A 12,412-nucleotide genomic window follows, 5' to 3' on the forward strand; every position below is an offset into this window, starting at 1 on the left:
GTGTAGCCAGTCCAGATCTGCCTTGCAGAAGTTTCCACCCTCCTCCTTGCTGGTGATGAATCCATGTGGAGGAACAGTCTTATCTACTTGTCAGTGTTAAATCTTTATTCATTTTTCCTAAACTTTTTAAGTGCCTAAGGTTAATGACCACTCTTATTTATTGTGCTACATTCAGTGGAAAGTCTCTTATACCGAAATAAAGCATAAACTATTAAAATACTAAATGGGTTTTATGTACGTATCTCATTAAGAAACAACTTTAGCACATTCTTGTTTATCAAGGTGCCTGAGAACAGTAACGTGCTACATGTTGGGTGGATAATCAAGTGAAAAGTTCACTGTACTTTCTACATAAGACAAAACAAAACTACGCCAATTAGTAATAACTGCTTAACAGGTTTCTGTTACACTATCCATCCATCCAATTCATTCAGTTGCAGACTGCGGTTTATATTTGTAGTGAAATTATTTAGTGATTATTAGGTTCATTTGTTAGTACCGTGTTTCCCCAAAAATAAGACAGGGTCTTATATTAATTTTTCCTCCAAAAGACGCACTAGAGCTTATTTTCAGGGGATGTCTTGTTTTTCCATGAACAAAAATCTACATTTCTCTCTATTATAAAAAAAAAAAATCTTGGAAGACGACGATACGTGATTTTCTCTGAGACACTTTAACGACCTGCAAGACAAGGCAGTGAGACAAAAGGACAGCTGCTGCACTGGCTTTTAAATGATCGACACGCAGCATGACGGCAGTAAGACAGCGGCTGATCCGACCGGGTCTCCTTAGTGTGTGTTCAGAACATGACTCAAAGTGGCTGGTGCGCAGCTTGCCTGGGTTGGGGTGGGCGAGTTAAGTGAGCCGAGGACACAACCCCCTAGTCTTCTGGAAGAAAAATCTACATTTATTCAAATAGTCATGTCATCATCTTCTGGAACATCATCATAACTAGGGATGCACCGATACCACTTTTTTGGAAAATGAGTACGAGTACGAGTACTTGCATTTCAGTACTCGCCGTTACCGAGTACTTGCCGATACCGAGTACTTAATAAAAACATGATTTAAATTTACAGGTAACAGCTTTAGTCATATAATTTAACAAAAAAAACAAGAAACTCTCGTCTATCCACTGGGAGGTTAGGCTAATTAGCGACACGGGGCTAACACTGCTTGTCCAAATATCCGTGGTGAAACTAAACGCAGAGGAGGCTTGCAGTAGGCTGTGGATATGTTTTTTCACGGAGTCGTGTAGTTTAGGCAGCTCCGTGTCAGTCATGTAGCGGCGGCTTGGGATATCGTATCTGGGCTCCAGAACATGGAGGAGACGCAGGAATCCCACATTTTCTACCTCCAAGAGTGGCTGGTCACTCAATGCAATGTACTCGATAATTGCCTGTGTTATTTTCACAGCACGTGGATTGTCTCTGGACATTTTCTCTCGTCTTGCAAGAGTTTGCTGCAGCGTGGGTTATGTTGGTTTAGAAGCGTGGGTAAACTCTTTGTACTCGTTGTCATGTTGGGATTTTAGGTGCTTGATTAAATTACTTGTGTTAAATGCGCTACCTTTTGAGCCGCCTCCTGGACAATTTCGCTGAGCACAATTTGCAGTCCGCCTTTGTTTTGTCGTCTTCATTCACTTTGAAATAGTTCCACATGGCTGACATGTCTCGCCTCACCTTGCCTTCTCCCCGCTCTGAGCTGCAGCCGGGGCCTGGGGGCGGGCACTCGGCGCCTGTGATTAACCCCTTACATGCCGCTCAAACATAGACATTTCTCAGACCGTGGTATCGGTCCCCGGTATCGGGGGACTTTTAACGAGTACGAGTACTTTAGAAAATGTGGTATCGAGGCCGATACCAGATACCCGTTTCGGTATCGGTGCATCCCTAATCATAACTCTCCAAACCCCGAATTCCATTATGAATTTCTTGCGACTCCATTTCCTTTAGAACAATTGGCCCCGATCTCTCATGTCTAGCAATAGAGCTTTCCTTAAATGACCACCTCATGTCCGTGTATCCTGCTCGGAGTGCATTCGGATATCCAACTTCTTCTATTTGCTGAAAGTAGTTAGATTTTTGCCTGGGACTCCGCCGCAATTACTTTCTTGTACTCGACAAAATAGGTCTTTCTTTTTGCACTCATCTTGTCGGGGGGGTCAAAATACCAGAATTATTTCCTGTTCATCTGTGTACATACGGTAGCGGTAGGCGTTTATCGCTCATCCAAAGGCGCCTACGTGGGATCGTAACTATTTCTTTTTTTTCCCATATCTGTCCATCTGTCTCTATTTGTAATAATCATATAGTGTTCATAAGTGAGAGTGCACATAATAAAAAATAAGATGAATTGTAATATGCTTATTAATACCTTAAACTGGAAGACACTCTTTGAAGATAAAACTGTGTCCTGCCTAGGAGCAGCTCAGTCATTTTTTTGTTTATCCAAAATTGCATGTTGCACGTTTGCTTTCTTGAGAGCTGTCAGAGAATCGCTTTTGAAGTACCATATATACTCATGGATAAGTCCTCCTGCAGATAAGTCGGGACTTGATTTTACCGTATAATTTCCGGTATTTTATAATGTTGGTCGAATAAGTTGAATACGGAAAACTCACGCTATTGGTCCAAGAGATTATGATATGCTAACACCCACCTGAGAGAGTAACCACGGAACACAGAGCCTTGTTTTCTACATAATTTGCCTACGTGACCACACAGTAATACCCAAACTATTCCGAAGCAACGTTTGCACTGTTTTGTGTTTTTTGTATCTCACACCCTCATACACCTTTATCTTAAGAGCATCCCTTATCTACGATGGAGTGTTCCATTAGAAGAAAATATGAAGCTGATTTTAAATTAAACGTCGTTGAAGTGGCGAAAGAAACTGGTAACTGAGCTGCTGCAACAAAATTCGATGCGTCTGAGAAACTGATGTGAGATTGGAGGAGGCAAGAAGTGTCATATTTTTGAACGGGCATATAAGTCGGGGTCTGATTTTATGATCAACTTTTCGTGTTTCAAGACCCGACTTATACGTGAGTATATACAGTAAGTCATAAAATCAAGTCAAGTGCATGAACTGGCTGTTAGTTAATTTTCACAATAAAGGCATATTCAAAGTCTACAACAACTCAGAAGTTGAATGGGAAAGAAATGTCGAGGCAGAAAATAACCTCCGATGAACAGACTGGATAACGTACAGCTGTTGTTATTGTCCAAATGCTGATTCCAGTCTTTCTGTTCAACTGGATTTATTATGATCATCTTTGAATTTCCTCTGAATATTATGGACTTCTAGTGTGAGTTTTATGTAATGCCAGAGTTTTCATACTTTTGCAGGTAACACTAAGCTATGGTGGCGCTGAAAACAGGAGAAATGTTGTCAGTATAGGAGGAGCTTTTACTTTGCAGGAGGACCCATCAAGGTAAGTGAATATCATTCCTTAACTTGAATAATTGATCATCTGCATTTATTGAAAAATACAATTAAAAAACAAACTGTCAGGAATGGCTTCAGCCCCCTTGTGACCCTGAATTTAATTAAATACGTTTGGGAATTAATAGATGGATTTTATGTCACTGTAACATTTAGAATACATTTGGCAGTGCTGAGGCTGTGAGGCTAGGGATCTGCACTGGTAATCGGAAGGTTGTCAGTTTGAATCCCGTAAACACCAAAAGTGACTCTACTTTGTTGGGCTTTTTGTTACTTTTGTAAGGGGTAACCTGCAATTGCTCCGTCCTGGGTATGACGTTAATCTGCATCCAGCCCTTCATGTAGGCCCTCCAACCTGCAGGGAAAAACCTGGGGATTGTTGGCCGAATTGGCACTCCGGCCACCATAAAGAACCTCCCACTGGTTCCATTCCATCTGAACTGGTGTGGTGCTGAGGTGTCACCCACTGCATGTCTGCATTCGGGTCCTAATCTGGGATCCTGAGTTGGTTTGTCTTGTGGTGGGTGCGGCAATGCGCCCTATCAGCGCCTGCTCCTAACCTCTCCTCTCTCTATTTCACTCTATACTGGGTAGACGCAGGCGATATTATTATTTTAATTACAGGTGCTGGTCATAAAATTAGAATATCATGACAAAGTTGATTTATTTCAGTAATTCCATTCAAAAAGTGAAACTTGTATATTAGATTCATTCATTACACACAGACTGATGTATTTCAAATGTTTATTTCTTTTAATGTTGATGATTATAACTGACAACTAATGAAAGTCCCAAATTCAGTGTCTCGGAAAATTAAGAATATTGTGAAAAGGTTCAATATTGAAGACACCTGGTGCCACACTCTAATCAGCTCATTAACTCAAAAGCCTTTAAATGGTCTCTCAGTCGAGTTCTGTAGGCTACACAATCATGAGGAAGACTGCTGACTTGACAGTTGTCCAAAAGACGACCAGTGACACCTTGCGCAAGGAGGACAAGACACAAAAGGTCATTGCTAAAGAGGCTGGCTGTTCACAGAGCTCTGTGTCCAAGCACATTAATAGAGAGGCGAAGGGAAGGACAAGATGTGGTAGAAAAAAGTGGACAAGCAATAGGGATAACCGCACCCTGGAGAGGATTGTGAAACAAAAATGTGGGGGAGATTCACAAAGAATGGACTGCAGCTGGAGTCAGTGCTTCAAGAACCACCAGGCACAGACGTATGCAAGACATGGGTATCCGCTGTCGCATTCCTTGTGTCAAGCCACTCTTGAACAAGAGACAGCGTCAGAAGCGTCTCGCCTTTGGACTGCTGCGGAGTGGTCCAAAGTTATGTTCTCTGATGAAAGTAAATTTTGCATTTCCTTTGGAAATCAAGGTCCCAGAGTCTGGAGGAAGAGAGGAGAGGCACAGAATCCATGTTGCGTGAGGTCCAGTGTAAAGTTTCCACAGTCATCTGGGGGTGCCATGTCATCTGCTGGTGTTGGTCCATTGTGTTTTCTGAGGTCCAAGGTCAACGCAGCCGTCTACCAGGAAGTTTTAGAGCACTTCATGCTTCCTGCTGCCGACGAACTTTATGGAGATGCAGATTTCATTTTCCAACAGGACCTGGCACCTGCACACAGTGCCAAAGTTACCAGTACCTGGTTTAAGGACCATGGTATCCCTGTTCTTGATTGGCCAGCAAACTCGCCTGACCTTAACCCCATAGAAAATCTATGGGGTATTGTGAAGAGGAAGATGCAATACGCCAGACCCAACAATTCAGAAGAGCTGAAGGCCACTATCAGAGCAACATGGGCTCTCATAACACCTGAGCAGTGCCACAGACTGATCGACTCCATGCCACGCCGCATTGCTGCAGTAATCCAGGCCAAAGGAGCCCCAACTAAATATTGAGTGCTGTACATGCTCATACTTTTCATGTTCATACCTTTCAGTTGGCCAACATTTCTAAAAATCCTTTTTTTGCATTGGTCTTAATTGATATTCTAATTTTCCAAGATACTGAATTTGGGACTTTCATTAGTTGTCAGTTATAATCATCAACATTAAAAGAAATAAACATTTGAAATACATCAGTCTGTGTGTAATGAATGAATCTAATATACAAGTTTCACTTTTTGAATGGAATTACTGATAGAAATCAACTTTGTCATGATATTCTAATTTTATGACCAGCACCTGTATATTCTGATGATTGGTTTTCTTTTCAGGTTCAAGACAATCCACTGCCGTCTTTACCCAGATACTGAATGGTGCCCAAGCCAGAAGAGGACGTGATGTCAAGCATTCTGTCCACACCTGGATGTCTGAATCTGTTTTCAGAAAACTTTTTTTTTTTTTTTTTCCCCAATGAGTTCTTTTGAGATGAAAACAAACTCCTTAATTTATAAAAATGTTGTATATAACGCAATGAAAAAGTTATTTAAACTAAAAATCACCATAAAGACAAAAACAGCAGCACTGGGGATCTCCAGGAGAGCACGAATCAAGATTTTCATTATTTTGTTCAGGAATTTGGAGAAACGAGGCGACTAATGGCACCGGCTGGTGTCTGCAGATGTCAAGCTTATTCACAGGATGGAAATTCAAATTTGAAACTGGAAGTGACAACCGTAATTACTCCACTCTGCAGGACAGCGTGGTGTTTGATCTTTTATGCATGTTTCTAGGCTTTCTTTTTCTAAGCCTAGCTGAAAGGTTTATATATATATATATAATTTCTTTTTCTGTAAACTTAGTTTGCATTACAATTTTATGTTGTAGTCATTTTTGTGGTATGGTTAATTTGGTGCAATATACAATAAGTGGAAGGATCTTTAAAAGCGCATTTGCTGCTATTTGTTGTTCTTGAAGCAAATCGTTTTTTTTTTTTTTTTTTATAAAATGTAAAAATGAAGTATGAAGAATGAAGGTCTTACATTTCTATAAATTCTGCACACGTAATCCTTCAGGTTGCTCTGTGCATGTATTGGTGCTCAGCTAGAAAACACCATTTTCTTTAAGGGGGTAGACAATCTTTCCACTTTTTTGGGATTGTGAAGACCAGCGTGCAAGTGAATGCGTTTCTTTCATGACTTGTGTTTCGTTAGTTTTACAGTACCTGCTCGTTCCTGCTTGGAGTCACAGAGGGATAACTTGGCGCTAAGCGGAATTGAGCCACGCTGCGTAGACCACACACATCCGCTTCATATTGTTCACTGCTTTCCACTCTTCAGCATACGTGAGACACATTTGCAGTCTTCTTCAGTGACAGCAGTCCTGCGGGGTAAGACAGAAAAGATGAGCAGGAGCCGTTGTTAGCGCTGCCAGGGAATAGTCATTGCTGAGGTTCAGATTAAGAGAAACTTATCCTTGAACTATCGTCACACATCTGATTGGCAGCAAAGAGGTTGACAGAAGTGTTTGACGGGAGTGGTGTCCACATTCTGATAACTACGAGTGCACGCACTCCCAAGGCCACCTGTTTGCTTTGTGACTGCCAGGCATTGAATCTGTGGAAACCGAGGGCTTTCAATAATAGCATGGAGGTTGTTCTCTCTCTGCCTCCTCTTTTCTTCTTCTTAGAGACAGCTGGACTGGCATTTTGAAGAAAAAGAATGCTGATCATGAGCCCCGAGCCCCCCAGCTGCCCTAACTAAGAAGACAGCACTGTGAGTGTCAGTAACTGCGTCCGCATTACCTAGAAACCACTGCGCGTGTAATAAATTCAGGCCCTGTTACAAATGAGCACAACTCCTTAAGCATGAAAGTAAGTGGAAACGTGGGCACATTGTTCTGTCGTAGAAACAGACTGCCGGCTTTACCAAAGGATAAGAAAAAACAACACTTTTTAAGCCATCTTTTAAATATACATCAGCTGTTTATGTGCCGTTATGTCAGAAGGAGGTCGTGAATTTTGAAAATTTGGAGCGCTCAAGTGTTTAAAAGGCCAGGCAACGCAGGAGGGAGCGGGTTCATCAGTTTTAAAAAGTGTTTTCCTGTGGCATTCATGAATAAAAATGAATAATAACAAGTAGACCTTAAAAAAAGAAAGCTTCAACTTGTAAGTACTGTGTATGCTTTTTCGCCCGAGAGCTTTCACTTTCAAATGAGCCCTAAGTGCTTCAAGGGAAGGAAAAACTTAACAGCATGTTTCCGAATATGCAATTAATTTTCAATTCTACCTGCTGCCAAGGCAGTTCTTTTGTGTTGCAGCTTTTCAATTCCTGCTTTTTTTTGTGACAACTGCACAATCTCCATAGTTAGGAAGGCTGCCTATAAAGAGAACATTCTGGGGCATAGTATGGGTCTGACTGTTGCTTTTTCTCTCGTTATCTTTTTATGGATTTAACGTTAATTCTTAGCCTACAAAAGGTGTACTTTTCAAAGTTGGCTGCATTGTATTGGAATTCTTTGCACAAGGGAGGTACTGAACAGGCTGATGCAGAAATGTATGTAATGCCGCATACTTGTTTTGGGGAGCCAAAAACGTGAATTCAAATAAAAGTCAAATGCCAAAACGAATGTGAGTTGAAGGTGTTCATTTATTGATAAACAAAGATAACGGTGCCTATAAATAGTCATTTGGGAGTTTTAATTTGGGAGCTCTACCCCCTGCTCGCTTCGCTTGCCCACCCCCGGGTTTGGTTATCCAGATACACAATTTAAAGAGATTGTTATTTTCATGGGAATTGTTACCTACTCAATTGTTACCTACAATATATTCAATCTCTTTTCGCTGTTCCGTTATTTCACAAGAGTAATAATTTCAGTTTGTTTGCACTAATGCGATCTTTCCTATCCTTTTTTTTGAGACTTTTGAATTTTTGTACTTCCATTATCTCTAACCTGCTCTGCATGTGTACCACGCCAACATTTCTGAATTCTTTACGACATTCTACTTTGTCATCTACTCTTTGTCCTTTATTTCCATCCCCGGGCCTGGTTAAATCTCTTTCTTGCGGGACGTATAACACTGCTCGCGTTATGAAGGAGACGCTAAGGAGATGTGGACGGTTCAGCTGCTGCTGGTGAGCTGCGTGTCGATCATTTAAAAGCCTGTACGTACAGCAGCTGTCCTTTTGTCTCACTGGACGTTAAAGTTTCTCCGAGAAGATCACGTCTCGTCTCCTTCCCAAGATTTTTTTTTATAAGAGATATATATTGATTGAAAAAAAGAAATGCAACACATGTACGGTTTTGTTTTCCTGCAATTCTTATTTGTTTGTTGTTATTTTGGATGAATTAACTTTCTGCTCTCTGTTGTGATTTAGAGTCCCAAACATAGAAAAAAGGGAGCGAGGCCTCCTAAAGATGACCATAAAAGCAGGGGCTTAACCTAACTAGCCTGCCCAAGGAGACCCCTATCCCCCCCCCAAATCCAGCTAGTTAAATCTTCCAGGGCTGATGTCGACTTTTGTCAAAATTCAGGAGTAGAGGACAGTAATCAGCTGTAAACTGCAACAAAACTCACCCTTACGTTATAGTTCGACTCTTTTTACTATAAGGAAAGTTACATAGCTTTGTCGATTTTACCTCTATTCCGTACGCGTGCATGAGTAGCGAAGAGCAAACAACCTCTAAAATGGCACAATTGACTTATGTGTGAAACCATTGCTTTGTGTGCTTTTCAGAAAATTGTGTTTTTTGGAAAAAATATTCAGCCCTCAAAGAGTTAAACCTGGTAACTGCAGGCTTCCAGACTAGCAGACCCCCAAACAAGGCAAGCTGACCAATTAACAAGAAAAAGTCTCCAAAAATATACACAAGAGAAGGATGAGCAGAAAACTTGTGCACAAAGGGGCAACAAAGAATCTTTATAAATGAAAGAGTTTAATAGTGAAATGGAAAAACACCAGAAGTCCAATTCACAATCCAGGAGATAAAATCCTTAAACAGAAGCAGAAAGTCACAAAAAACAGAAAATCTAAAGAGAATAACAATACATACCAACACCAACACGATGGCCTCCTGATCTGAGCTTCTTAGCCATGGCCTTTAAATAACCTGAGTGGGGGCTCAGTGGGAGTGATGGCAGGATTGGCCCGCTTCTTGAGGCTCCACACACAAAGACACCTTCTTCTTATTTAATACGCTACTGTGGCTGTCCGTTTGTCTGTCCAGGATTTTAAATCACCTGTAGCTCGCAAACCGTTTGGACGATTGACCTGAAATTTGGTACACATATACTACGTGACGTCTACTATGTGCTTTCTGGGTGATGATTAGGGAATCCATTCCCGGATGGGTTTATCCATTCCTGGGAATTCGGGAATCCCGGGTTCCCGGGGATGACACAGTGCACGGGCATCTCACATGTGAACGGTTTTAGAACGACTGACACTTATTTTTAATAAAACTACTGCAATATGTTGGCACAAATAAAAGACTAACCTTATCTACAAGCAGTTCATGCTGTCATATAAGTACATGTAACTTTAGTTGCGGTAATAAGAGCGTAGAAAGCTCAAAGTATCGAGGGTGTGGTCGTCCAGGGAAGAACGCACCTTCGTGCAGAAGTATGCCAGCCGCTGAGAAAGCACGCTCTGTCTCCACTGAAGTAGGCGGCACAATCATCAGATGTTGATACTCTTGTTCTGAACAACGCCTGCACTTGCTGTTGCTCTGAAACACCGCCATTTCAGCTTTTACTGATGCATCCAGTTTCTTGTCATCATTCTGTGATGGCACGTTTCTTGGCACAGATAATGCGGATATAACAGACTGACGCATTGCAATTTCAAGTTGCTGTTCAAAGCTGTTGTCTGATGAAGTGCAAGCTGCAGCAATGGCGCCACCTTAATTATTTTCAACTATAACTCTGTTATTTCTTGATCGATTTTTACACGCTATATATGCGAGCTTGGCCGTTCCCATTGTCCCGGGAATTACAGCAGTTTCATTCCTGGGAATGCGAGAATGAAAAATGTCCGGGAATCATGGGCGTCTGAGAATCGGGAGCCCGGGAATGGATTCCCTAGTGATGATTGACCTCCAAGTTTATTCTTCTTTTTATTTTTATTTCATTGTAGAATCAACTCTTGGCCAGCAGCGTGGCCATGCAGCGCATGTGTACGGGCGCCGTTCTCATCCCTACCATCTTTGCCATCACTTCCCCTACCTCTTCATATCTTAAATCATTCTTCAGGTAGATTGAAGACTTAAGTGAAAAATTAAAACGTACTAAGTAATTGAAGCACAAACTCTGACTTAATCAGTTTTAACGCAAAAAGATGCCGATTAAAGAAGAGAAGAAGCGGGCCGCTAGGGTGGAGAACAGAAGATCTGCTCAGGAAGCAGCAAACACATCAACCTCTGAGCACACAAATGATAAACGTACAGAGAAACAGGAGGAAAACTAGGAAAGCTCAGGTCAAGTGCATTCACTGCACGTTATCATTATAGCAGTGTGCCATTACTGGTGGTAAATAATTACAAACATCACGGAAAAGACATAAAATATGGAAAACAATAATTCAAAGGCAATGAATGCACCAATAAAACAAACAGACACACATTAAAACGTAACACTCTCATAGCGAGTCATGGCATAGAAGTAGAGTGAGTGACATTTCGTGGCCTTAATGCAGACACATCACTGTACTAACTAGCATGAGGGTTATGATTATTATAATTGGGTCATTGCTGTTACTTGTGCATAGTAGAGTAAAATTCTTACTTGCTTGTGCTTATCAACACTCAAAATACATGACCACTCTCTGGTGCCATAATTACCTTGAAACGTCTGTGTTTTATACCTGAAAAATTTCAGAACATAGCAGCAACAAATTATATAAAGATTTTAAACAATACTAACACACAGTATTTAGGAAAGAAAATTCTATTATGTTACATTGCTTGCTTTTCCATTTTATATGTGTAACTAGCCATCCTTTGCCCACGTAGAAGTGAAACAGGACAGCGAGGAGGGCCCTGCCTGGCTCCCCACTCCTGACGTCACGCTTCCCCCTCCACTTGGCTGGCAGCCTCTGTCTCGGATTAGCGTGAATATGTCGCTCTTGCAAGCGATGAGAGAAGTCGCAAAATGTTCAAGCAAATTCTAGAAAAAAGCCTGATCTAAAACCGTTAAGTAGTTTTCTCGTTTGCTAGCTAAGCAGATGTAAAATAGGCTGCTGCGGGAGTGTGGAGGGCCCTGCTGCGTCTCTCTCGGATTCGCGTAAATAAATTGGTATCACAAGCAAACTATGAGAAGTTGCATAATCAACCAGAATGTTAAAGCCAATTATAGAAAAAAAATACCTGATCTAAATCCGTAAAGTAGTTCTCTCATGAAAAGCGGACAGACATGCAGACATACAGACAGACAGACGTTGGATTTTATATATATTTTACATATCTCTCTCTCTCTCTCTCTCTCTCTATATATATATATATATATATATTATATATATATATATATAATATATATATATAGAGAGATATCGCACATTCTTGCTTATTGCTTTCACCATTGTGCCCTATCAGTCTGGGAGAAAGTATAATATTGCCTCTGCAAGGAGAAAAGCCTAGAAAGTTCTTGGTTTCCATAGATTTCTAGCAAGCAGGAGTGAAGCTGATTGGTCCGTTGTATCAAAACAATATTATTTTAAGGTTATAAAATGAGTTACAACCAAACTAGACGTTCACACTGTGCAGTTGCTGCTTTATAAAACTTCTATTAATCTGAGTGTTTAGATGAATTGTTTTGGCTTGAGTTCCATTGAAAGCAAACAGGCTACTGACCTGACCAGTCAGACTCTGTTACAATCCCTTGTTCATAAATAGCTAATTTTATTACTTTAGGGACCTTCAGATCTCGACTTAATATTGTTTTGGAGAATCTCAGTAAATTGAATGCACAAGCTTTTTGGGCCAAATAGTCTGTTCTCGGCACAACATTTCTAATGTTCTAAACTGCCTGTTCCCAGAGGTCCACAGTAATTCCTGCCATTAACAACGTTAATGTTAATTCGATCTACCA

General features: G+C 40.9%; 1 protein-coding gene across 3 annotated transcripts in view; it reads left to right on the plus strand.

The window, feature by feature from the left end:
• The window catches only part of rfng (RFNG O-fucosylpeptide 3-beta-N-acetylglucosaminyltransferase), a 62,513-nt gene extending 54,557 nt beyond the window's left edge, over positions 1 to 7,956 (plus strand). For 2 of the 3 annotated variants that reach the window (XM_028819676.2, XM_028819677.2), the window contains exons 8-9: positions 3,351 to 3,436; positions 5,664 to 7,956. In XM_028819676.2, coding sequence (XP_028675509.1) covers positions 3,351 to 3,436; positions 5,664 to 5,730 — 153 coding nt within the window. In that variant the 3' untranslated portion in view covers positions 5,731 to 7,956. Of the gene's footprint in view, positions 1 to 3,350; positions 3,441 to 5,663 lie in introns of those variants that run through there. The other variant, XM_051936521.1, reaches the window with a different exon arrangement.
• The last annotated feature ends 4,456 nt before the right edge of the window (positions 7,957 to 12,412 follow it).

This window comes from Erpetoichthys calabaricus, chromosome 14 (assembly GCF_900747795.2).
Source record: "Erpetoichthys calabaricus chromosome 14, fErpCal1.3, whole genome shotgun sequence".
NCBI lineage: Eukaryota > Metazoa > Chordata > Cladistia > Polypteriformes > Polypteridae > Erpetoichthys > Erpetoichthys calabaricus.